The sequence below is a fragment of the Haemaphysalis longicornis genome, unplaced genomic scaffold (genome assembly GCF_048455015.1).
Source record: "Haemaphysalis longicornis isolate Haplotype H1 unplaced genomic scaffold, Haemaphysalis longicornis Haplotype H1 scaffold_4, whole genome shotgun sequence".
Classification (NCBI taxonomy): Eukaryota; Metazoa; Arthropoda; class Arachnida; order Ixodida; family Ixodidae; genus Haemaphysalis; species Haemaphysalis longicornis.
Genome location: NW_027526361.1, coordinates 117999457 through 118023193, shown reverse-complemented (window position 1 = coordinate 118023193; position 23737 = coordinate 117999457). Strand labels below are relative to the sequence as shown.

General features: G+C 49.0%; 2 protein-coding genes and 41 non-coding genes across 43 annotated transcripts in view; all 43 read right to left on the bottom strand.

Moving 5' to 3' along the window:
* LOC144179307 (uncharacterized) overlaps window positions 1–23737 on the bottom strand; it is a 142261-nt gene that overhangs the window by 33594 nt on the left and 84930 nt on the right. The gene's annotated exons all lie outside the window — the stretch shown is intronic.
* Trnav-cac (transfer RNA valine (anticodon CAC)) lies at window positions 9–81 on the bottom strand. The gene has a single exon. It is a non-coding gene; the product is annotated as a tRNA-Val (tRNA).
* Trnav-cac (transfer RNA valine (anticodon CAC)) lies at window positions 3343–3415 on the bottom strand. The gene has a single exon. It is a non-coding gene; the product is annotated as a tRNA-Val (tRNA).
* Trnav-cac (transfer RNA valine (anticodon CAC)) lies at window positions 3489–3561 on the bottom strand. Its single transcript has one exon. It is a non-coding gene; the product is annotated as a tRNA-Val (tRNA).
* Window positions 3635–3707, bottom strand: Trnav-cac (transfer RNA valine (anticodon CAC)). The gene has a single exon. It is a non-coding gene; the product is annotated as a tRNA-Val (tRNA).
* On the bottom strand, window positions 3781–3853 carry Trnav-cac (transfer RNA valine (anticodon CAC)). The gene has a single exon. It is a non-coding gene; the product is annotated as a tRNA-Val (tRNA).
* On the bottom strand, window positions 3927–3999 carry Trnav-cac (transfer RNA valine (anticodon CAC)). Its single transcript has one exon. It is a non-coding gene; the product is annotated as a tRNA-Val (tRNA).
* On the bottom strand, window positions 8976–9048 carry Trnav-cac (transfer RNA valine (anticodon CAC)). Its single transcript has one exon. It is a non-coding gene; the product is annotated as a tRNA-Val (tRNA).
* Trnav-cac (transfer RNA valine (anticodon CAC)) lies at window positions 9122–9194 on the bottom strand. The gene has a single exon. It is a non-coding gene; the product is annotated as a tRNA-Val (tRNA).
* Window positions 9268–9340, bottom strand: Trnav-cac (transfer RNA valine (anticodon CAC)). Its single transcript has one exon. It is a non-coding gene; the product is annotated as a tRNA-Val (tRNA).
* Trnav-cac (transfer RNA valine (anticodon CAC)) lies at window positions 9414–9486 on the bottom strand. Its single transcript has one exon. It is a non-coding gene; the product is annotated as a tRNA-Val (tRNA).
* Trnav-cac (transfer RNA valine (anticodon CAC)) lies at window positions 9560–9632 on the bottom strand. Its single transcript has one exon. It is a non-coding gene; the product is annotated as a tRNA-Val (tRNA).
* Window positions 9706–9778, bottom strand: Trnav-cac (transfer RNA valine (anticodon CAC)). Its single transcript has one exon. It is a non-coding gene; the product is annotated as a tRNA-Val (tRNA).
* Trnav-cac (transfer RNA valine (anticodon CAC)) lies at window positions 9852–9924 on the bottom strand. The gene has a single exon. It is a non-coding gene; the product is annotated as a tRNA-Val (tRNA).
* On the bottom strand, window positions 9997–10069 carry Trnav-cac (transfer RNA valine (anticodon CAC)). Its single transcript has one exon. It is a non-coding gene; the product is annotated as a tRNA-Val (tRNA).
* Trnav-cac (transfer RNA valine (anticodon CAC)) lies at window positions 10143–10215 on the bottom strand. Its single transcript has one exon. It is a non-coding gene; the product is annotated as a tRNA-Val (tRNA).
* Window positions 10289–10361, bottom strand: Trnav-cac (transfer RNA valine (anticodon CAC)). Its single transcript has one exon. It is a non-coding gene; the product is annotated as a tRNA-Val (tRNA).
* Window positions 10434–10506, bottom strand: Trnav-cac (transfer RNA valine (anticodon CAC)). The gene has a single exon. It is a non-coding gene; the product is annotated as a tRNA-Val (tRNA).
* Trnav-cac (transfer RNA valine (anticodon CAC)) lies at window positions 10580–10652 on the bottom strand. The gene has a single exon. It is a non-coding gene; the product is annotated as a tRNA-Val (tRNA).
* Trnav-cac (transfer RNA valine (anticodon CAC)) lies at window positions 10872–10944 on the bottom strand. Its single transcript has one exon. It is a non-coding gene; the product is annotated as a tRNA-Val (tRNA).
* Trnav-cac (transfer RNA valine (anticodon CAC)) lies at window positions 11018–11090 on the bottom strand. The gene has a single exon. It is a non-coding gene; the product is annotated as a tRNA-Val (tRNA).
* On the bottom strand, window positions 11164–11236 carry Trnav-cac (transfer RNA valine (anticodon CAC)). The gene has a single exon. It is a non-coding gene; the product is annotated as a tRNA-Val (tRNA).
* Trnav-cac (transfer RNA valine (anticodon CAC)) lies at window positions 11310–11382 on the bottom strand. Its single transcript has one exon. It is a non-coding gene; the product is annotated as a tRNA-Val (tRNA).
* Trnav-cac (transfer RNA valine (anticodon CAC)) lies at window positions 11456–11528 on the bottom strand. The gene has a single exon. It is a non-coding gene; the product is annotated as a tRNA-Val (tRNA).
* Window positions 11602–11674, bottom strand: Trnav-cac (transfer RNA valine (anticodon CAC)). The gene has a single exon. It is a non-coding gene; the product is annotated as a tRNA-Val (tRNA).
* Trnav-cac (transfer RNA valine (anticodon CAC)) lies at window positions 11748–11820 on the bottom strand. Its single transcript has one exon. It is a non-coding gene; the product is annotated as a tRNA-Val (tRNA).
* Trnav-cac (transfer RNA valine (anticodon CAC)) lies at window positions 11894–11966 on the bottom strand. The gene has a single exon. It is a non-coding gene; the product is annotated as a tRNA-Val (tRNA).
* Window positions 12039–12111, bottom strand: Trnav-cac (transfer RNA valine (anticodon CAC)). Its single transcript has one exon. It is a non-coding gene; the product is annotated as a tRNA-Val (tRNA).
* On the bottom strand, window positions 12185–12257 carry Trnav-cac (transfer RNA valine (anticodon CAC)). Its single transcript has one exon. It is a non-coding gene; the product is annotated as a tRNA-Val (tRNA).
* Window positions 12331–12403, bottom strand: Trnav-cac (transfer RNA valine (anticodon CAC)). The gene has a single exon. It is a non-coding gene; the product is annotated as a tRNA-Val (tRNA).
* Window positions 12477–12549, bottom strand: Trnav-cac (transfer RNA valine (anticodon CAC)). Its single transcript has one exon. It is a non-coding gene; the product is annotated as a tRNA-Val (tRNA).
* On the bottom strand, window positions 12623–12695 carry Trnav-cac (transfer RNA valine (anticodon CAC)). The gene has a single exon. It is a non-coding gene; the product is annotated as a tRNA-Val (tRNA).
* Window positions 12769–12841, bottom strand: Trnav-cac (transfer RNA valine (anticodon CAC)). Its single transcript has one exon. It is a non-coding gene; the product is annotated as a tRNA-Val (tRNA).
* Trnav-cac (transfer RNA valine (anticodon CAC)) lies at window positions 12915–12987 on the bottom strand. Its single transcript has one exon. It is a non-coding gene; the product is annotated as a tRNA-Val (tRNA).
* Trnav-cac (transfer RNA valine (anticodon CAC)) lies at window positions 13061–13133 on the bottom strand. Its single transcript has one exon. It is a non-coding gene; the product is annotated as a tRNA-Val (tRNA).
* On the bottom strand, window positions 13207–13279 carry Trnav-cac (transfer RNA valine (anticodon CAC)). The gene has a single exon. It is a non-coding gene; the product is annotated as a tRNA-Val (tRNA).
* On the bottom strand, window positions 13353–13425 carry Trnav-cac (transfer RNA valine (anticodon CAC)). The gene has a single exon. It is a non-coding gene; the product is annotated as a tRNA-Val (tRNA).
* On the bottom strand, window positions 13499–13571 carry Trnav-cac (transfer RNA valine (anticodon CAC)). Its single transcript has one exon. It is a non-coding gene; the product is annotated as a tRNA-Val (tRNA).
* On the bottom strand, window positions 13645–13717 carry Trnav-cac (transfer RNA valine (anticodon CAC)). Its single transcript has one exon. It is a non-coding gene; the product is annotated as a tRNA-Val (tRNA).
* On the bottom strand, window positions 13791–13863 carry Trnav-cac (transfer RNA valine (anticodon CAC)). The gene has a single exon. It is a non-coding gene; the product is annotated as a tRNA-Val (tRNA).
* Trnav-cac (transfer RNA valine (anticodon CAC)) lies at window positions 13937–14009 on the bottom strand. The gene has a single exon. It is a non-coding gene; the product is annotated as a tRNA-Val (tRNA).
* Trnav-cac (transfer RNA valine (anticodon CAC)) lies at window positions 14083–14155 on the bottom strand. The gene has a single exon. It is a non-coding gene; the product is annotated as a tRNA-Val (tRNA).
* On the bottom strand, window positions 18055–19371 carry LOC144179308 (uncharacterized). The gene has a single exon (XM_077707605.1). The coding sequence runs from the start codon at window positions 19350–19352 to the stop codon at window positions 18168–18170; it is 1185 nt and encodes a 394-aa protein (XP_077563731.1). The 5' UTR covers window positions 19353–19371; the 3' UTR covers window positions 18055–18167.

The following is a 23737-nucleotide window of genomic DNA, read 5'->3' as shown; positions in this document are numbered from 1 at the left end:
CTAAAAACTGTTTCCGCCCGGGATCGAACCGGGGACCTTGCGCGTGTGAGGCGCACGTGATAACCGCTACACCACGGAAAAGTTTTTTTTTTTTTTATTACCTTTTGCACACACGTAATACAAGTCACGGATAAATTAAAAACCGCCTGCCAAACTTTGGCTGACGGAAGGACTTAAAATAAACATCAAAAGTACATAGCTCTTCCAAAACAGGAAGCCATTCAAGTTCGGGGTCCTGTAACTTGTACACTTCATACAACAACCTGACATTTTGAGCAAAATACTTGCTTACAGTGAGCGCATTGGGGTCCGCATGTCGTACAGCCATTCTGGACCTCCAAATGGCGTGCAAACCTAGCGCCATGATCAAATCATACGGGACTTCACGCTCAACCGGAAGGAACCGAATGCCATGCGCTGAAATGGGCAGTTCTTTCTTCAACGTTTTCTGTAAAACGTCCCAAAAAAATACGGCGTCCCAGCACTCCACGAAAACATGTTCCACTGTTTCGGCTTTCGCACACAGCGTACAGATGTTTGACCAACCAATAAACAGCCCCTTCTCCTCCATCCATGTTTTAACTGGCAGCGTTCCTGTATGTAACTTGAAAAAGAAAGTTTTCACGGATGCTGGGACTGCCATTTTTTTCACACGGGATAACACATCCTGCCCAGGACCAGAACTAAACATTTCACGATAACGTGGTACGGGGAACAGCATCTCCCTCAAATTATTTGTAAGGGTTTTTCTCGAAACAGTGGCTAAATATTCTACCGAAAATCTCACAGTAAGAAAACGAAAGGACTCAACCACTTCCTTCATATAGCCTTTCACGGCACCACATCTAACACTTACAGAAGAAACAATATACATAGGCAAGGCATCTACTAAAGTAATCTGCATTAAAGTGCGAAGAAATGGATCACGTGTATCACGCAGAAACATAAACCGGTACACAAGCTGGCGAAACAAATACATGACACAGGCCAACACCCCCATGCCTTACTCGGCGAAAAAGGTTACTCCGACTGGAACGCTCCCACACCGATGACCAGATAAAGACTGCGAATACTCTGTGCATTCGCTGCACGTGGACTCGTGAACAATGAAGCACCTGCAGCACATACCACAGCTTTGCCAAAAGAAAAAGGTTGCATACCGTGGCTCGCGCGAAAACAGACAACGCGCGACCACCCCACTTTGTTGTTTTTTCCCGCAGCTTCGCCGTCTCGGATTCCCAGTACTCGCCGCTATTGGCGGTGAGCGCGACCACGGGCGGCGCTGCGAAGCGCGCCTACGCGACGTCAGCTTAGGGATTCTCGCATTTGTCGTCTGCTTCAGTCGGGCTCGCTCTCCCTGATGCTTCTTTGCGCTCGGTTCACGTCTGATGACTTCTCCGCACCAGATTTCGGATGTGCGTAAATTTTTGTCATAATAATAGACTTAAAATCGCATAGACTAGCTCAAGGCGTGAGTTGAAGTATAGTTTTGGATATCGCTACGGAAGAAACATTGCCAGCGTCGCCCCATTCCTTGCGAAGCCGGTCCTCGGCGGAGCGCGAAAAGTCGGAGCTGGGCGTCAGCTTCTGTATTAAGCAATATTTCGAAGAAAGGTAACAGCCAGCTGCTAGTAACCGACAACAGTGAAAATACAAGACCAAAACAATTTACAGGCCTTCGGGGCTGTCGGTTTTGGCAGAAGGCATTACGATTCCCGGCAATCATTTGTAAGGCAAAACAGTATTTGCAACGTTTCCGAGCGCTCTAAAGTATTGTATTACATCACTTTACGTTGTCATGGCATGAAAGTATGCCACATGCACTATGGCGTGCAAGAAATGTAGGTTGAATTCCAAATAACCTACTCTGTGCATAGGCGCGTGCTCGTTTTATACCAGGCTTTTAACCAGAGTGGAGGTTTATTGAGCAAAACGAGTCACGTCTACGGTAAAGATACAGTAACACTATGTTTGTTCAGACCTGGGGAATATTTGGGTTTCATTTCTCACAGCCATATCGTCCCAGTAGTCAGATATGCGTTATAGAAAACTGTACTCAAGAGGAGGAGGAGGAGGAGAAAACTTTATTTAATAGTAAAGTCTAGCTGATTAGTGGGCCGGGACCTCACTCCAGGACAAGGGAGTAATAGTAAGTTTCTTCAATTCATAGAACGCCATCCCAAGTAGACCAGGATTTGCTCTTTACGACTGGAAGGGTTGGAAAACAATTGAGAGCTGCTTGGAAATATTCATCGGTTTCGGTTCTTGTAAAATATGACAACGTTGTCTGGGGCGCGATCGCGGTGGCGTAGCACAAACATTCTGCTTGTATTTGCATGTGAATAAACAACGCACGCTGCGGATATGCATCTTCTTGCACGCAGCCATAACGAAAGCCAATTTGTGAAGAAGGGAACGTATGTCATACAGCCTGAAGAAAATGTCCACACTATCTTTGGGAGCCTCCCAAACATCCCAGACGGGGCAGAAAAATTAATGCGTTGGGCACAGAAAAAAAAAAATTCGTCAGATACAAGTCGACAACAACGAAAGAAATAGAAGACAGCCGCTTTATTTCCTGCTGTGCGATGCGCGTGTAGGGGCCCGCTGCTTGGTACGTAGCATTCGACTCTTGAGTCTTCATAAAAGAATCTCAAAAATATGTATGGAAGACTACCCATTTTGAATACTTATCGAGAAGCTCTGAGCGCTGAACCTCATGAATAAGCTATAAAGGACGAGTTGCACACGATCTTATGACCGATGCTATTTGTTTTCTCTCTCCTCGTGTGTTGCAAACATGTGGGGGATACAGCTTGAAATTATTCAGATGTGTCAGAAGCTGGCACAAATAACTGAATTACTAAAAATAGGCTATCTAATGCACTAAAGCATCAAAGCGGGCGATTTCTAGCGCAGTCAATGCTGCCCCTCACAAGCGGAGCGGAGCAGACGACAGCGGCGCGATTCCCTAAGCCGACGTCAGAGCCAGAGGGCGCCACTCAAACATCTCACCGCCAATCCTGATAGCGATCCAGCGGAACTCCGAGATAACGCGCTGGTGTACGCGACCAAGACACGTTTTCAAATACAGATGGTGCTGACCCCCACTCCCCGTGAAAAAAACCCGCACACTTGGCCCAATTAACACAGCTGTTAGTAAGACTACAAAACTCCCTTGTTATCGATATGGCTGCGCTTACACTCTCCTCGTCCTCACAAAAAACTGCCACATCATCCGCGTATGTTAGTAACTTCACCTCGGAAAAGGGGATGCGATGGAAACGCCAAGAGCTGAAGATGCTGATTGTTATACCGAAATGAAGGAAAAAAGCTAAAAACTGTTTCCGCCCGGGATCGAACCGGGGACCTTGCGCGTGTGAGGCGCACGTGATAACCGCTACACCACGGAAACGGTGATGCAAGGGAAACGCCAAGAGCTGAAGATGCTGATTGTTATACCGAAATGAAGAAAAAAAGCTAAAAACTGTTTCCGCCCGGGATCGAACCGCGGACCTTGCGCGTGTGAGGCGCACGTGATAACCGCTACACCACGGAAACGGGGATGCAAGGGAAACGCCAAGAGCTGAAGATGCTGATTGTTATACCGAAATGAAGGAAAAAAGCTAACAACTGTTTCCGCCCGGGATCGAACCGAGGACCTTGCGCGTGTGAGGCGCACGTGATAACCGCTACACCACGGAAACGGGGATGCAAGGGAAACGCCAAGAGCTGAAGATGCTGATTGTTATACCGAAATGAAGGAAAAAAGCTAAAAACTGTTTCCGCCCGGGATCGAACCGGGGACCTTGCGCGTGTGAGGCGCACGTGATAACCGCTACACCACGGAAACGGGGATGCAAGGGAAACGCCAAGAGCTGAAGATGCTGATTGTTATACCGAAATGAAGGAAAAAAGCTAAAAACTGTTTCCGCCCGGGATCGAACCGGGGACCTTGCGCGTGTGAGGCGCACGTGATAACCGCTACACGACGGAAACGGATTTTTTTTTTCTTTATTGCCGGTTTCAAACAAAATCCAGAAACAACGGTACATATGATAAAATCGCTGACTTCACTCAAGCCAGCGCTACATAACTAAAAACGGGGCATAGACAATACCTTTTCAAATTCATGCAACCATTCAGGAGTACAGTTCTGACTCTTCCACATTTCTACAATACGTTGGGCACTCTCACAGAAATACTGCCTTGCTGGCCTTCCATCTACGTCACAGTGGCGAAACGCCATTCGAGACCTCCATATTCCGTGGAGGACCAGCAACATCACTAGGTCGTAAGGCACTCCGTTATCGTTTTGCACTGCCAGAAACCGGATGCCATAAGGGCTCAACGGAAACTCCTTTTTCAATGTTCGCTGAAGAACGTCCCACAAAAACACCCCATCCCAACAATCCAAAAAAACATGTTCCACCGTCTCGGGCTTTTTACACAAAGAACAGTCCATACCCCATGGCACAAACAGACCCTTTTCTAACATCCATGTTTTAACTGGTAACACTCCACAGTGCAGTTTAAAGAAAAATGTTTTAACACCCGGGGGAATGGCCATAGCTTTTACACGTTTCAAAACGTTCTGCCCGGGGCCCACCGAAAACATGGATCGGTATAAAGGAACAGGAAAACAGATTTCAGCAAGGTCTTTATACAACTTTTTCTTCGACACAGCACTCAAGTACTCCATAGAGAACCGTACACAAAGAAATTGTGTCGCATGAACAACTTCTTTTAAATACCCGTGTACTCCTCCATTATAGCTTTGACATGACGTAACAATAAATTGGGGCAATAGCCTGCCTAACCTGACTTGAATAACAGTGCGCAGGAAGGGGTCCTTTACCTCGCGCAAGAAATAAAAACGATTCACCACTTGTCTCAAAAAAAGATGCGAGAGCGATAAACCGCCTTCGCGTACTCTTCGAAAAAGATTCGTCCTACTCGTCCTTTCCCAGGACGAGCCCCAAACAAAAACAGCACAAACGCGATGCAGCCGCTGAACATTAGCGCGAGAACAGCGGATCACTTGCAAAACGTACCAAAGTTTCGCGAACAAAAATATGTTGCACACCGTTGCGCGCGCAAACATCGACAGCGCACGCCCCTTCCCTTCCCACTTTTCCGCTTTATCACGCATCGCAGTCGTCTGGCTTCGCCAGTACGGATCGCTATCTCTGTAGTTTTCAAGTGGCACGCCTAAGTATTTGACCGGCACAACCTGCCAGTTCATACCTTCAAAGACACTAGGGGTTACGTCTTAATTGCCGTGCCAGAATCCCATGCACTTGCTCCAATTTACAGAGCTCCCAGTATACTCACAAAATGTCTTAAGCAATGCAACTGCATTGCTAATACTTTTTCTGTCTCGACAAAATAAAGCGATATCGTCCGCGTATGCCAATACACGTACCTCGCATGCCTGCAACTGGAAACCATGAATATTATTGCTGTTTATTATGCTAGCACAAAACGACTCGATGTACAAACAAAAGAGCAAAGGGGACAGCGGGCATCCTTGCCGCACTGAACGCGTAACAGTTATTTGACGGCTCACTGACTTATTTATTACCAGCCTTGTTGAACACCCCTTATACGCCATTCTTACGCCCTCCGTTATTACTTTTCCTAGGTTTATGTTTTCCAAAATAGTATAGAGTAGCTCATGAGAGACCTTATCAAAGGCCTTCTCAAGGTCTATTTGTAGCATGGCTACAACCTCATCCATGCCGTCACAACACTCGAGAATGCTCCGTGCTATGTGTATATTACTAGTTATAGACCTTCCTTTTATTCCACATGTTTGGTGTTCGCCTACTATGTCTATTATCACACTCTGTAACCTCCTTGCTAAGACTTTCATTAATATTTTATAATCTACATTCGTTAAAGATATCGGCCTATACGCAGTAACTTTTCTGAGCTCTTCTTTTACATCTGTTTTGGGTATGAGAACAGTGTGTGATTGTGAGAACGAGGGTGGAAGTCTTCCTAGTGTGTACGCTTCTGTGTACAGGTCACATAACACTGGACTTAGGTGATTGCGGAAAGCTTTGTAGAACGCAGTGCACAACCCGTCAGGGCCTGGAGACTTTCCAGGACTTAATTCGTCGATAGCCTTCCTAACTTCTTCTACTGTAATTGGTAATTCTAAATGTTCTTTTAGCTCTTCATCTATCGTCGACAAGAAATTTAAAAAATTGTCCTTAAATCGTTCTAAGTCTACAGGTTGACACGAAAACAAACCATCGTAAAACTCACAAAAAGCATTGCTTATTGCTTGTTGTTCATCGAGAACCTGCCCTTTATACTCTATTTCCGCGATAGAGTTGCGGGTTGCGTATCTCTTTTCAGAGCTAAGCGCTCTCTTTGTAGGGGCTTCCCCTAACATGAACTTTTCCGCACGAGCTCGCACTATCGCGCCATGATATTTTTCTTGTTCTATAGCCTCTATCTGATGTTTCAAAGTTTTAATGTCTTCCTTGAACAGTCCAGGTGACTTGCACTCTAGTGCAGAAAGCGTCTCCAGGTTTGCTCTAAGCAGGCCTTCCTTTTTTCTTTTCTCATAATTTAAGGCAGCTGACCTTTCCAATGCTGACATCTTAATTTCTGCTTTGAAGTTCTCCCACTTAGAGGCACAGTCACATGTATCCTGTTCAAGGTTCCTAATCTTTTTCGTCACTTGTTTTACAAATTCTTCATCCTTCAACAATAAGCTGTTCATTTTCCACAAGTCCCAGTTGAACGACTTTTTATCTTTGCGCTTTCCAATCAAGAACGACACTAGGCAATGGTCGCTGAACGACACGGGTGTAACACTATACTCCGAGCACTCCGGCAGAAGTTCTAACGAAATATATGCTCGGTCTAATCTTGCGTGGCTCGTGCCTTGAAAGTGGGTGAATTGGATCTGCGTCTTACATTCCAACGCATCCCCCACGTCTTCCAAACCAAAATCTGCCGCGATACCATTCAATGCAATCGTGCTTCCGTCGCGATAAGGAGTACAAGTAGATTTATCGCGAGCCGAGCACACACAATTAAAATCTCCCATTAATTCGACAACCCGTTCTGTGCCAAGCCACGCCCGTAATTCTTCGAAAAACACTTTCCTTTCATCGGCTTTTGTCGGCGCGTACACGCAAACAATACGCCATTCTTTTGAGGCAAAAATAAAATCACAAATAACAAAGCGCCCAGTCAAACTGGACATCACGTTTTGCACTACTGCGCCGCTGCTCCGACGTATTAAAATGAGACACCCAGCCGATAAACCAACGGCATGGCTGACACAGACTTCATAACTGGAATTGAACACCCCCACCATCCTTTCCGTGCTTTGCTCGGTCTCTACTTTAGTCTCCTGAAAGGCCACGACGTCTAACTGCCTTTCGCTGATGAGTCTGTACAATTGACTTTGACGTTTGCGCTCAGAAAGACCGCGTACATTAAGGGTGGCACAACGCAGATGATATGAACACCGCATGAATGGAAGATGAAGGCACGTCGCACATTGTTACACACGCGCTACAGAAACACTGGCCCCGCCCCCTTTTCTACCCCTCATAAAAGAAAAAGTGTTGTCCGTGCCGTAACGCTCACTCGAAGACCGCTCCCCCCAAAAAAAACAGCAAACGTTTCGCTTACGGTGGCTTCCCCGTTGCATGTCCTCTGTCATAAGGCGTGGTGTTGGGCTTTGGCTTGAAGCTTGGACGCCTCAGCATAACCCCTCCCACACTTGCCTTGACGTTGCCGGAGTCACCAGAGTCCTCACGATTGTCGTCCTCCTTACGCGGCCGCTTGACGGTGGCTTCCGGGTTGTCTCCGTCGCCGTCGCCGGCGTCACGCACTTCACGAGTTAAGGCGGTGTTCGTGGAACCCGCCCCAACACACTCCTCACTTTTCGCGTCCAGCGCAGGTGCCTCTGGCGTAGGGTCGTTCTGGGAGGTCGATTGCTGCTCCGCGGGCGCAGCATTTACGTCCTCCACGCCTGGTTCCGCCAAAGGGTCCCCGGGTGCGGACGCACCACCTCCGCCGGCTGCCGCAGCCTCCGCCTCCTCCTCGTCCATACGGTTTTCGGCCGCGTCCGCGTCTCCGACAGGTCCGGTGACATGTGCATACGTCCGCACGCACTGCGTCGCTTCGTGACCGAAGCGGCGGCAGACAGTGCAGCGCGGCACCTTGCAGTCGCGCCTCATATGGCCCGTCCCCGAGCAGCGGAGGCACTGCGGGGCCCGGCCTGGAACGACCACGAGCGCCTGGCCGCCCGCAACCCGGAGCTCGTGCGGCAGGTCGTCGAGCCTCACGCCGGCGTTGAGCCTGAGGGTCACCGACCGCGTCGTCGAACCTTTCTCATTCATGCCCTTGACACGCCACCTCTCGCGTCCGATGTCGACGACACGCCCGTAAGGAAGCAGCGCCGCTCGCACCTCGTCGTCCGGCACGTTGTACAGAATCCAGTGCAGTTTCATCCGCACATCCTGGTTCGCCGGATCGATGACGAGGCACCGGCGCTCCTTCACCTTCACGTCGGTGGCCGCGAGCATGCGCTTCACGCCGCTTTCGTCCCTGAATGTCAGGGCCCATACGTGGTTCATTTGATACGCCCCCAAGGCAAGCACCTCGGGGAGCAGTTCCAAACGAGCCAAAGTGTCCCTGAAATCTTCGACGCGATAAGGCCTCGCACGAACGTCCGCATGAAGAAAAATGGTGTTTAAAACACACCGACCTGTTGGCAGCATTGGTAAACTGACGGGGTAATCTCCGGATTCCTGGCCAAAAACCTGTTTCCGCGGCCAGACATGGCCGCATTCACCGCTCCTGAGGAGCCAATCATCCCGCGTCCGCACACTAGCGCGGCCGGAAGCAGAATGCTCTAAACCACGGAAACGGGGATGTAAGGGAAATGCCAAGAGCTGAAGGTGCTGATTTTTATCGAGAAATGAAGGGAAAAAATGAAAAACTGTTTCCGCCCGGGATCGAACCGGGGACTTTGCGCGTGTGAGGCGCACTTGATAACCGCTACACCACGGAAACGGGGATGTAAGGGAAATGCCAAGAGCTGAAGGTGCTGATTTTTATCGCGAAATGAAGGAAAAAAATTAAAAACTGTTTCCGCCCGGGATCGAACCGGGGACCTTGCGCGTGTGAGGCGCACGTGATAACCGCTACACCACGGAAACGGGGATGTAAGGGAAACGCCAAGAGCTGCAGGTGCTGATTTTTATCGCGAAATGAAGGGAAAAAATGAAAAACAGTTTCCGCCCGGGATCGAACCGGGGACTTTGCGCGTGTGAGGCGCACTTGATAACCGCTACACCACGGAAACGGGGATGTAAGGGAAATGCCAAGAGCTGAAGGTGCTGATTTTTATCGCGAAATGAAGGAAAAAAATTAAAAACTGTTTCCGCCCGGGATCGAACCGGGGACCTTGCGCGTGTGAGGCGCACGTGATAACCGCTACACCACGGAAACGGGGATGTAAGGGAAATGCCAAGAGCTGAAGGTGCTGATTTTTATCGCGAAATGAAGGGAAAAAATGAAAAACTGTTTCCGCCCGGGATCGGACCGGGGACCTTGCGCGTGTGAGGCGCACGTGATAACCGCTACACCACGAAAACGGGGATGTAAGGGAAATGCCAAGAGCTGAAGGTGCTGATTTTTATCGCGAAATGAAGGGAAAAAATTAAAAACTGTTTCCGCCCGGGATCGAACCGGGGACCTTGCGCGTGTGAGGCGCACGTGATAACCGGTACACCACGGAAACGGGGATGTAAGGGAAACGCCAAGAGCTGAAGGTGCTGATTTTTATCGCGAAATGAAGGGAAAAAATTAAAAACTGTTTCCGCCCGGGATCGAACCGGGGACCTTGCGCGTGTGAGGCGCACGTGATAACCGCTACATCGCGGAAACGGGGATGTAAGGGAAACGCCAAGAGCTGAAGGTGCTGATTTTTATCGCGAAATGAAGGGAAAAATTAAAAACTGCTTCCGCCCGGGATCGAACCGGGGACCTTGCGCGTGTGAGGCGCACGTGATAACCGCTACACCACGAAAACGGGGATGTAAGGGAAATGCCAAGAGCTGAAGGTGCTGATTTTTATCGCGAAATGAAGGGAAAAAATTAAAAACTGTTTCCGCCCGGGATCGAACCGGGGACCTTGCGCGTGTGAGGCGCACGTGATAACCGGTACACCACGGAAACGGGGATGTAAGGGAAACGCCAAGAGCTGAAGGTGCTGATTTTTATCGCGAAATGAAGGGAAAAAATTAAAAACTGTTTCCGCCCGGGATCGAACCGGGGACCTTGCGCGTGTGAGGCGCACGTGATAACCGCTACATCGCGGAAACGGGGATGTAAGGGAAACGCCAAGAGCTGAAGGTGCTGATTTTTATCGCGAAATGAAGGGAAAAATTAAAAACTGTTTCCGCCCGGGATCGAACCGGGGACCTTGCGCGTGTGAGGCGCACGTGATAACCGCTACACCACGGAAACGGGGATGTAAGGGAAACGCCAAGAGCTGAAGGTGCTGATTTTTATCGCGAAATGAAGGGAAAAAATTAAAAACTGTTTCCGCCCGGGATCGAACCGGGGACCTTGCGCGTGTGAGGCGCACGTGATAACCGCTACACCACGGAAACGGGGATGTAAGGGAAATGCCAAGAGCTGAAGGTGCAGATTTTTATCGCGAAATGAAGGGAAAAAATTAAAAACTGGTTCCGCCCGGGATCGAAGCGGGGACCTTGCGCGTGTGAGGCGCACGAGATAACCGCTACACCACGGAAACGGGGATGTAAGGGAAACGCCAAGAGCCGAAGGTGCTGATTTTTATCGCGAAATGAAGGGAAAAAATTAAAAACTGTTTCCGCCCGGGATCGAACCGGGGACCTTGCGCGTGTGAGGCGCACGTGATAACCGCTACGCCACGGAAACAGGGATGTAAGGGAAATGCCAAGAGCTGAAGGTGCTGATTTTTATCGCGAAATGAAGGGAAAAAATTAAAAACTGTTTCCGCCCGGGATCGAACCGGGGACCTTGCGCGTGTGAGGCGCACGTGATAACCACTACACCACGGAAACGGGGATGTAAGGGAAACGGCAAGAGCTGAAGGTGCTGATTTTTATCGCGAAATGAAGTGAAAACATTAAAAACTGTCTCCGCCCGGGATCGAACCGGGGACCTTGCGCGTGTGAGGCGCACGTGATAACCGCTACACCACGGAAATGGGGATGTAAGGGAAACGCCAAGAGCTGAAGGTGCTGATTTTTATCGCGAAATGAAGGGAAAAAATTAAAAACTGTTTCCGCCCGGGATCGAACCGGGGACCTTGCGCGTGTGAGGCGCACGTGATAACCGCTACACCACGGAAACGGGGATGTAAGGAGAACGCCAAGAGCTGAAGGTGCTGATTTTTATCGCGAAATGAAGGGAAAAAATTAAAAACTGTCTCCGCCCGGGATCGAACCGGGGACCTTGCGCGTGTGAGGCGCACGTGATAACCGCTACACCACGGAAACGGGGATGTAAGGGAAATGCCAAGAGCTGAAGGTGCTGATTTTTATCGCGAAATGAAGGGAAAAAATTAAAAACTGTTTCCGCCCGGGATCGAACCGGGGACCTTGCGCGTGTGAGGAGCACGTGATAACCGCTACACCACGGAAACGGGGATGTAAGGGAAACGCCAAGAGCTGAAGGTGCTGATTTTTATCGCGAAATGAAGGGAAAAAATGAAAAACAGTTTCCGCCCGGGATCGAACCGGGGACCTTGCGCGTGTGAGGCGCACTTGATAACCGCTACACCACGGAAACGGGGATGTAAAGGAAATGCCAAGAGCTGAAGGTCCTGATTTTTATCGCGAAATGAAGGAAAAAAATTAAAAACTGTTTCCGCCCGGGATCGAACCGGGGACCTTGCGCGCGTGAGGCGCACGTGATAACCGCTACATCGCGGAAACGGGGATATAAGGGAAACGCCAAGAGCTGAAGGTGCTGATTTTTATCGCGAAATGAAGGGAAAAATTAAAAACTGTTTCCGCCCGGGATCGAACCGGGGACCTTGCGCGTGTGAGGCGCACGTGATAACCGCTACACCACGGAAACGGGGATGTAAGGGAAATGCCAAGAGCTGAAGGTGCTGATTTTTATCGCGAAATGAAGGGAAAAAATTAAAAACTGTTTCCGCCCGGGATCGAACCGGGGACCTTGCGCGTGTGAGGCGCACGTGATAACCGCTACACCACGGAAACGGGGATGTAAGGGAAACGGCAAGAGCTGAAGGTGCTGATTTTTATCGCGAAATGAAGGGAAAACATTAAAAACCGTCTCCGCCCGGGATCAAACCGGGGACCTTGCGCGTGTGAGGCGCACGTGATAACCGCTACACCACGGAAATGGGGATGTAAGGGAAACGCCAAGAGCTGAAGGTGCTGATTTTTATCGCGAAATGAAGGGAAAAAATTAAAAACTGTTTCCGCCCGGGATCGAACCGGGGACCTTGCGCGTGTGAGGCGCACGTGATAACCGCTACACCACGGAAACGGGGATGTAAGGGGAACGCCAAGAGCTGAAGGTGCTGATTTTTATCGCGAAATGAAGGGAAAAAATTAAAAACTGTCTCCGCCCGGGATCGAACCGGGGACCTTGCGCGTGTGAGGCGCACGTGATAACCGCTACACCACGGAAACGGGGATGTAAGGGAAATGCCAAGAGCTGAAGGTGCTGATTTTTATCGCGAAATGAAGGGAAAAAATTAAAAACTGTTTCCGCCCGGGATCTAACCGGGGACCTTGCGCGTGTGAGGCGCACGTGATAACCGCTACACCACGGAAACGGGGATGTAAGGGAAATGCCAAGAGCTGAAGGTGCTGATTTTTATCGCGAAATGAAGGGAAAAAATGAAAAACTGTTTCCGCCCGGGATCGAACCGGGGACCTTGCGCGTGTGAGGCGCACGTGATAACCGCTACACCACGAAAACGGGGTTGTAAGGGAAATGCCAAGAGCTGAAGGTGCTGATTTTTATCGCGAAATGAAGGGAAAAAATTAAAAACTGTTTCCGCCCGGGATCGAACCGGGGACCTTGCGCGTGTGAGGCGCACGTGATAACCGCTACACCACGGAAACGGGGATGTAAGGGAAACGGCAAGAGCTGAAGGTGCTGATTTTTATCGCGAAATGAAGGGAAAACATTAAAAACCGTCTCCGCCCGGGATCAAACCGGGGACCTTGCGCGTGTGAGGCGCACGTGATAACCGCTACACCACGGAAATGGGGATGTAAGGGAAACGCCAAGAGCTGAAGGTGCTGATTTTTATCGCGAAATGAAGGGAAAAAATTAAAAACTGTTTCCGCCCGGGATCGAACCGGGGACCTTGCGCGTGTGAGGCGCACGTGATAACCGCTACACCACGGAAACGGGGATGTAAGGGGAACGCCAAGAGCTGAAGGTGCTGATTTTTATCGCGAAATGAAGGGAAAAAATTAAAAACTGTCTCCGCCCGGGATCGAACCGGGGACCTTGCGCGTGTGAGGCGCACGTGATAACCGCTACACCACGGAAACGGGGATGTAAGGGAAATGCCAAGAGCTGAAGGTGCTGATTTTTATCGCGAAATGAAGGGAAAAAATTAAAAACTGTTTCCGCCCGGGATCTAACCGGGGACCTTGCGCGTGTGAGGCGCACGTGATAACCGCTACACCACGGAAACGGGGATGTAAGGGAAATGCCAAGAGCTGAAGGTGCTGATTTTTATCGCGAAATGAAGGGAAAAAATGAAAAACTGTTTCCGCCCGGGATCGAACCGGGGACCTTGCGCGTGTGAGGCGCACGTGATAACCGCTACACCACGAAAACGGGGTTGTAAGGGAAATGCCAAGAGCTGAAGGTGCTGATTTTTATCGCGAAATGAAGGGAAAAAATTAAAAACTGTTTCCGCCCAGGATCGAACCGGGGACCTTGCGCGTGTGAGGCGCACGTGATAACCGCTACACCACGGAAACGGGGATGTAAGGGAAACGCCGAGAGCTGAAGGTGCTGATTTTTATCGCGAAATGAAGGGAAAAAATTAAAAACTGTTTCCGCCCGGGATCGAACCGGGGACCTTGCGCGTGTGAGGCGCACGTGATAACCGCTACATCGCGGAAACGGGGATGTAAGGGAAACGCCAAGAGCTGAAGGTGCTGATTTTTATCGCGAAATGAAGGGAAAAATAAAAAACTGTTTCCGCCCGGGATCGAACCGGGGACCTTGCGCGTGTGAGGCGCACGTGATAACCGCTACACCTTTTTTTCTTTATTGCCACACTCTGACAGAGAACAAGCACACATAGCAAGGAAAACAGGTACACAAAGCTGTAACATACACTGATAAAACTGCTAACAGTCTTTTGCTAGCAGGAAATGGCTAAAACTGCTTGAGGTTTGTCAGCGACTCCATTACTGGAAGCCATTCCGGGGGGTCAGGCTGAGTCTTCCAAACCTCTACAATCAAACGAACAGTTTCTCCAAAGTATTCCTTGGAACGCTTAGCATCAACATCGCGGTGGCGTATAGCCATGCGGGATTTCCAAATGCCGTGCAGAGCCAAAACCATCACCACATCATACGGCAACCCGCCGTCATTCTCGATGGGTATAAACCTGATTCCGTAGGTGTCTAGAGGGAAATCTTTCTTCAAAGTCCTCTGAAGCACGTCCCAAAAAAAGACCCCATCCCAACATTCTAAAAACACGTGTTCTACTGTCTCCGGCTTTTTGCACGGATAACAGTCGACCCCGCACGGAACGTACAGTCCTTTCTCTTTTTGCCACGTTTTGACTGGTAGGACACCCGCGTGGAGCTTAAAAAAGAACGTTTTAACCCATGGCGGTACCGCCATAGATTTCACGCGTTTAAGCACATCCTGGCCTGGCCCTGCACGGTACATTGACCGGTACAGTGGAACTGGAAATACAGAGTCAACGAGATCATTATACAATTTTTTCCGCGTTACGCTACATAGGTATTCCATCGTGAAGCGGGCACGCAAAAACTGGGTCGCTTGAACAACTTCGCGGAAATATCCCTTCATTGTCAAGACAGGGAAACGTGCTGACGCTATAACAAAATCGGGTAACACCACAGACAACTTCATTTGGCAAACAGTACGCAAAAAGGGGTCTTGTACATCCCGAAGGAAGAGAAAACGATTGACAACCTGTCGTAAAAACAAATGAGACAAGGAAAGGCCCCCGCTACGCACGCGCCGAAACAAGTTCGTTCGACTTGTTTTTTCCCACGTGGACTCCCAAATTAACACGGCGAAAACGCGGTGCAACGCCTGCACATGCGCACGCGAACAGTGTAACACCTGGAGCACGTACCATATTTTACTTATTAAGAACACATTGCAGACTGAGCCTCTTGCAAAAATGGAGAGCCCAGTGCCTTGCCATTTTTCTGCTCTATCGCGCAGTTCAGCTGTCTGTCTGCGCCAATAGGGATCACTGTCCTCGTAGTTTTCGAGAGGCACACCTAAGTATTTGGTTGGCGTCGTCTGCCAGCTTATGTTTTCAAACACCTCCGGGGCTTCTTCCCATTGGCCGTGCCAGAAACCTAAACATTTTTGCCAGTTCACACTGCTGGCACTGTATTTACAAAAGGCCTTTAGTGTCTTTACAGCTTCGCTTATGCTGCTTTTATCAATAAAGAAAAGTGCAATGTCGTCGGCATAGGCCAACACACGCACCTCACACGACTGTAGTCGAAAGCCGTTGATGGTTTTGCTTCCAATAACACTCAAACAAAACGCTTCTACATATACACAGAAAAGCAATGGGGACAATGGGCAACCCTGACGTACTCCACGTTGAACCTGCACTGCTTTGCTGAGCGACTTGTTCACAACGAGGCTAGTTGAACACCCACTATACGCCATGCGCACTCCTTGAAGAATAACAGCCCCTACATTTATATGCTCTAACATGGCTATAAGGAGCTCGTGTGATACCTGATCGAACGCCTTCTCCAGGTCTACCTGGAGCATTGCTAGAGAACCTTGAGTGCTGTCGCAACACTCAAGAACACTTCGAGCAGTATGAATGTTCGTTACTATCGACCGTCCCTTTATACCGCATGTTTGATGCGGTCCAACGATGTCCCTAATGACAGTCTGCAAACGACTCGCCAGAATTTTCATTAAAATCTTATAGTCTACATTAGTGAGACTGATTGGGCGATACCCAGATACAGCTCGGAGTTTGGCGTCATCATCTGACTTAGGAATAAAAATGGTGTGCGACTCATGAAAAGACGGTGGCAGCACACCATTCTGATACGCCTCAGCGTATAACGTACACAACACTGGACTTAGGCACTCTTTAAACTTTTTATAGAATGCAGCGCTTAGCCCATCGGGGCCAGGCGTCTTTCCCGGGCTCAACTCCTCTATAGCTTTTCTTACTTCATTCTCCGTTATGTCTGTTTCGAGCAGTGCCGACATCTCTTTGTTTAGGCATGGTAACAATCTCAAAAATTCATCCTTAAACGCCACGACATCAATAGCGTGACGTGCAAACAGCTTGTCGTAAAAGTTACAAAAACAGCGTTCTATGCTGGCTTGATCCTTGTACAAGACGCCTTCGCTTTCTATTTCCGCTATCGCATTTCTGCGAGCGTACTTTTTCTCGGAGCATAAGGCTCTTTTGGTCGGCGCCTCTCCCAGCAGCATCTTTTCTGCTCTTGCGCGAACAAGCGCGCCATGATATTTGCCCTGATCTAAGACCTCGAGCTGTGCTTTAACATTCTTTATGTCATCTCTGCACGTCCCCGGCGATCTACATTCTGCTACAATAAGAGCGTCGAGATTACTTCGTAGCGTGGCTTCTTTCTTTTTCTCGTCGCTCTTCATTGCAGAAGAACGTTCAAGGCCTTTTAGCTTAACTTCTTGTTTGAACAGCTCCCACTTCCGACTGAAGTTCGTCACGTCTGAGCTGCCAAACGAGGTCCGTGCGCATGCGTCAACGGCCTCGACGAATTTATCATCTTGCAGAAGTTTGTTGTTCATTTTCCACAAACCCCAGGAGAACGCGTTTCCACGTTTAGCGGCCCTGCCTAGTGTTAACGACACCAGACAATGGTCGCTAAATGAAACAGGGGTCACTTCGTATTTGTCACATTCACGTACGAGTTCTACGGAAAGATACACCCTGTCGAGCCGCGCATGACTATTGCCCTGAAAGTGTGTATAGCGAACGGTGCCTGCATTGCTCATGCTATCACCTGCATCTTCCAGGGCGCAGCCGGCTACTATCTCATTCAGTACCACTGTACTGGCGTCTCTGAAATTGGTCGTGCTGCTTTTGTCGCGCGCTGAGCAAACACAATTATAATCGCCCATTAAAATTAAGAGCCGTTCCGTCTCACACCATGGACGCATTTCTTCAAAGAAAGCCTTCCTTTCGGCTGTATTGGTGGGCCCGTAGACACACATTACACGCCATTCATTGGAACAAAACTCCAAGTCGCACACAACATACCGCCCCGTTTCCGAGGCGGTGACAGTCTTTAGAGCGGCCCCTAAGCTTCTCCGAATGAGAAGTGCGCAACCCGCAGAAAACCCGACCGCATGCGACACGCACACATCATAGCGCGCAATAAAGGGCCGCACCATACGATCCGTCTGGTCCTCCCTCCCAACTTTGGTCTCTTGCAAGGCCACGATGTCCAAATCCTCATCTGTTACGAGTCGGTACACCTGATTTTGACGTCTCCGATCCGAAAATCCCCTGACGTTAAGCGTGGCGATGCGCATTGGTTTGCTCAAGTAAACCATGTTTTAGGAGGGAGCTAGACTTATCGCACAACACTTACATTCATGCAGCACGAAAAAGAACGACGCTTCATCAACTGCAAACATCCCATACACGCTCCAAAATCCCGCACTTATAAAACATTCGTATGGCCTGCGGGATTCACGGCCGCTGCAATACACACTGCCACCCTCCCCCCAGCCAAACCTCAAGCTCAAAGCATAAGCATCAGGAACACAATAACCCCTCCAAAAATACTGCCTTGACCCACCTACACTGTTGCGTTTAGTTCGTTGGCGATTCAAGACAGCAGCGCAACAACAAACACTGAGGAACAGGATGGCGACTACCTTTCGTAGTGACGTGCTGGCTAGGAGGGCGGAGCCGAAGTTTTCGTTCGGTCTGGTGGGACGTTGGGCTTCGGCTTGAAGCTCGGACGTCTCACTGAAACCGCCTTAGCCGGGGGCTCCTCGCTGCTGGTGAGTCCGTCACCCTGCTCTGTGTCGTTGCTTTCTCGTTGTCGCTTTGCCACGGCCCCACTCAGGTCCATTTGCACGGCTTCGGCTGCTAGAGCCGACACCTCCGTCGTTCCCTGACTGGCCGCTCCGGTTCCGTTGTCCTCGTTCGACGAGACGTGAGGGGGAGGCGTCTTCGGCTCGACCGGCTGCTCCTTTTCAGGAACGCGCTGGCCAGCCTCGGCCTCGACCCGCCCCGCCGACGTCGACTCCTTCACCGCCTTGTCGGCTACTCCTGCAGCTGTCTCCTCCGCTTCTGCCTCGTCCATTAAGTTTTCGCGGAGGTCGTCCTCCCTCGCTGGACCGGTGACGCTGGCATAGGACTTAACGCAGGCGCTTGCATCATGCCCGAAGCTACGGCACGAAGAACACTTCGGAACCTTGCATTCTCGCCTGACGTGCCCCTTGAGGTTGCAACGTAAGCACTGCGGGGCCCTTCCGGCGACGACGACGAGGGCCTTGTCACCCGCCACACGAAGTTCGTGCGGCAGGTCGTCGATGGTCACGCCCGCCTTCAACTTGAGGGTCACCGTTCGAAGTGTCGAGCCCTTGTCTTGGATGCCTTCGACGCGCCACCGCTCCCTGCGCACCTCGCCGACACGCCCGTAGGGCGCCAGCGCAGCGCGAACGGCGTCGTCCGGCACGTTGTGCAGCAGCCAGTGAAGCTTGAGGCGGGCTTCTTGATTAGACGGGTCGATAACAAGGCACCGACGATCCTTCACCTTGATATCAGCGAGTGCAGAAATTTTCTTTACACCCTCCGCCGACTTGAACGTCACTGCCCAAACGTGACTCATCTGGTACGCCCCCAACGCCACGACGTCGGGGAGCAGTTCCAGACGAGCCAAAACGTCCCGAAAGTCCTCAACGCGGTAAGGCCGGGCACGCATGTCGGCATGAAGAAAAACCGTGTTTAAAACCGACTGACCTGAAGGAAACTGTGGCAAAAGTACTTGGTAATCATCAGCATCCTGGGCATATATCCTGTTACCGCGGGCCGAAAGGCCCGCTGAAGCCGCTCCTTGGGCGGAGCTCGACATTCTGCGACCGCTCGCTAGCGCTACCGGAAGCAGAATCCCACGTGATAACCGCTACACCACGGAAACGGAAATGGGAGGGGGACTCTGAGAGTTGAAAGTGCTGATTGTTATCCTGAAATGAAGGGGAAAAAAACTGTTTCCGCCCGGGATCGAACAGTGGACCTTGAGCGTGTGAGGCGCACGTGACAACCGCTACACTTATTTTTTTTTTTTTATTGCCGGCTTGTGACATGATACAATCGACAGACAGAACGTTTGGTGGATGGATGTGAAACAGCAGCCTCACTTATGCTGCGTCATGAACTACATTTTTTTGAATGATGCGAGGCTATCTAATGTTCTGCTGCACTCAGGTGGGTCTACTTGCGCTCGGTAAACTTCCCTGATGTACGTTATACATTCAATAAAGTAATCCCTGACGGGTCTAGCATTGACATCAGCATGCCTGACCGCCATACGAACTCTCCACAAACTATGTAGAGATAGGAGCATGATCATGTCATAGGGCACTCCCCCTTCGTTTTCCGTTGGAAGGTGCCGTAAGGCGAAAGTGGCAGGTCCTTTTTCAATTTCCTCTGCAGGATGTCCCAATGAAATACTGCGTCCCAGCAATCCAGGAAGATGTGTTCAACCGTTTCTGCTTTTTTACACAAGCGACAGTTTACGGACTCGTAGACAAATAACCCCTTTTCTTCCAACCAAGGATTCACAGGAAGAGTGCCACTATGCAACTGGAAAAAGAACGTTTTGCAGAATGATCTAAATGGCATTTTCTTAATTCTTTTAAGAATATCTTTACCTTTTCCCGTTGGGTACAGCGACCGGTATATTGGCACGGGCAGGCATACATCAACAAGGTCTTTGTACAGCTATTTCCGCGTGACAACACTCGGGTATTCTGTCGAAAACCGCACTTTGAGTAGTTTGACGGCACGCACAACTTCACTCAAAAACCCTCTCACAGACACTGGTCTTGCATCACTAGTTGACTCAACAAACTCAGGGAGAGTGTGCGATAGCCTTGTCTGAATAACATGACGCAAAAAAGGATCGCTTTCATCACGAAAGAACATGAACCGTGCGACCACTTGTCGCAGAAACAAATGTACAAGGCCCAAACCCCCTGCCTTCGCTGAACGAAAAAGGTTCGTGCGACTCGTTCTTTCCCAAGTTGACCGCCACAAAAACACCGCGAACACTCGGTGTAACTTCTGAACTATAGTTCTTGACATACACAGGGCTTGTAGAACATAACCCGCCGCGGTGGCTCAGTGGCTAAGGCGTTGCGCTGCTGAGCACGAGGTCGCGGGTTCGATTCCCGGCCGCGGCGGCCGCTTTTCTGATGGAGGCGAAAAGCAAAAACGCCCGTGTGTACGAGATTTCGGCGCACGTTAAAGATCCCCAGGTGGTCAAAATTAATCCGGAGCCCTCCACTACGGCGCGCCTCATCGCCTGCGTTGCGTCGGCGCGTTAAACCCTACAATCAATCAATCAAATCAGCTTGTAGAACATACATTACCTTCGCAACAAGAAACACGTTACATACGGTCGAGCGTGCAAACATAGACAAGTCCCGTCCACCCCACTTGAGCGTTTTCTCTCGTGTAGCCTCAATTTGCTCCTTCCAGTACTCGTCTGGGTCTCTGTAGCACTCAAGTGGCACGCCTAAATACTTAACTGGACACACACTCCACTGCACGTTTGCAAGTGTGGACGGCGGGGTTTCCCAATCCCCGTGCCAGAAACCTGAACATTTTTTCCAATTAATTTTGCTCCCAGTCGCTTCGCAAACCAAGGAGGCTTATTTTACAGTCTCCTTCACGCTATCTGTGTCCTCGCAAAACACGGCAATGTCATCCGCGTACGACAGTACTTTCACTTCACTTGACTGAAGCCTGATCCCGTGTACAGCACTATTTTCCAGTATTTTCAAACAAAAGGGTTCGAGATAAATAGCTAATAGCAACGGACTCAAAGGGTGCCCTTGTCGTACCGATGACACAACGGGGAAGCTCTGACTCACGTTTTTGTTTATCACTAGGTTTGCTGTGCACTGCTTGTGTGCCATCGTCACGCCTTCTAAAATGACCGACCCCAGGTTCGATGGCGCAAAATGCTGAACAACAATTCGTGCCCCACCCTATCGAAAGCCTTTTCGAGGTCAATTTGTAACATTGCCACTTTACCACCTAGTGCATCAATCATCTCTAATATACTTCGTGCCACATGAATGTTTATGTAAATTGTCCTTCCTTTAATCCCACATGTTTGGTGCAGCCCCACTATTTCTTTTATGACTAATTGTAACCTGCTTGCCAGAATTTTCATTAATATCTTGTAATCGACATTGGTAAGGCTAATCGGTCGGTAACACTCGACTTGCAGCAGCTTCTCTGAAGTTTGAAGTTGAAGTTGAAGTTTATTCATAAAAAGTAAACGGTTACAAAGGAAATTTACAGACAAGGGTCCCGAAGTCAGCGACTGCACTGGGACCCTCGATGAAGTACACAAAAAACGTTATAGAAGCAGCAGTGGAAGCGAAAACAAGTGCAATAAAACATTTGTGAAGAAAACAAATAAGCAAGAACATGTAGTGCATGGTTTTCATATGGAATTTACTAAAATATTAAGCTATGTACATGAACACGGCATTCAAAAAACAAATTATCATTATACACAATTAAATACTAACGGTTTACAAAAGTACACAAAAAACTACTGTGCAAACAAATGACGAAAGTCAAACCAGCAAAACAAAGAAATTAGGAAACATATCAGGTTAGAAGAAGATTTTTCAGATATTTTTTAAAGGCTGTGATAGAATGTGATGATTTAATATTAAGTGGTAGGCGGTTCCATAGATTAATTGCGGCAAAATGAAATGTTTGCTGGCCATAATTAGTTTTTAGCTTAGGTAACAACAAGTTATTATTCAAGGCAAATCTAGTAGTGTTATGGTTCACTAAAGTACCTACGTCAAGAAGTTCAAAACATAATTGGTTGTTGAGTAGTTTGAAAAAAGAAATACCTAAGTTATAATCAAACAGTGCTGTGACCGATAAAACTGAATTTTCGCGGAGTAGAGGTGATGCACTTGAATGGCGAGGGCTGCTAGTAATGATACGGATAGCTTGATTTTGAATGTGCTGAATGGATGATAGGTGGGTGTGATATGTGTTACCCCAAGCAGTGATTCCATAGTTGATATGACTGTGCATGAAAGCGAAGTAAAGTGATAACAAAGCTTTGGTTGGAAAGAATGGTCGTGCCTTGAGCAATGCCCGGATGCCAAATGCCATTTTTTTTTCTGATATGATCAACGTGAGATGTGAACTTAAGGTTAGTGTCAAGAATTATACCAAGAAATTGGACGCAGTCGCATGATACGATCCGGTTAGAGCCAAGTCTTAATTCTGGCAACATACCTAACACTTTCTGGTGGCTTCTAAAGATCATAAATTTAGTCTTAGTAGGATTAAGCTTTAAGCTTAGGATTAAGCTTAGTGGATCGTCGCTTTTGGGAATTAAGACGATCTAACTTCTTTGAAAGGACGGCGGCATTTTTTTACGCTCGTACGCTCTCGTAAACACCGCGTGCAATATCACCGCTAAATCTTTCTTAAACGTTTGTAAAAAGCGGCGCTGATGCCGTCCGGCCCGGGCGACTTGCCCTTTCCCAGTTTATCGATTGCCTTTTCTATTTCGCTAACACTTATCGGTTCCTCTAGTCTCGCCTTGACCTCTTCATCTAACTTTGGCATAATACACAAAAATTTACTTTCATAGTCGTCTTTAAACCAACTCTAAAAAGACCTCGATAGTGCTGAACAAATTCGCGTTCTATCAGGTCGATGTCTTCAGTAACTTCGTTTCCGCATCGTATCCTAGTGATTTCGTTCCGTTTCGCATACCTTTTTTTTCCCTCACGCTCGCTTCGTCGGTGTCTCATTTGACCATAACCGTTCCGCGCGTGCGCGTATCATTGCCCCCCTGTATCTTTCGATGTCGATAACCTCGAGGGCGTTTTTTCCCTTCTTTGATTTCTTTACTAAATATTCCAGGCGCTGCGCATTCCTGGCTCAGCAAAAACTTCAATTTCGTCTGCAGCTCTTCCTCTTTTTTTCCTTTCATTGTACCGTGGTACACTCGCACGCTCTATTGCTTTCATTTTCACGTCATTCTTAAACTGCTCCCACAGAACAATGATATCATCACCTTTTCCGATAAACTCGTGCACCAGATCATTTACTATGTTTACAAACTTCTCGTTTTCGAGTAGCTTTGCGATAAGTTTCCAGATTCCAAAACCATTACACCACGGAAACGGGGATGGAAGGGAGACGCCAAGAGCTGAAGGTGCAGATTTTTATCGCGAAATGAAGGGA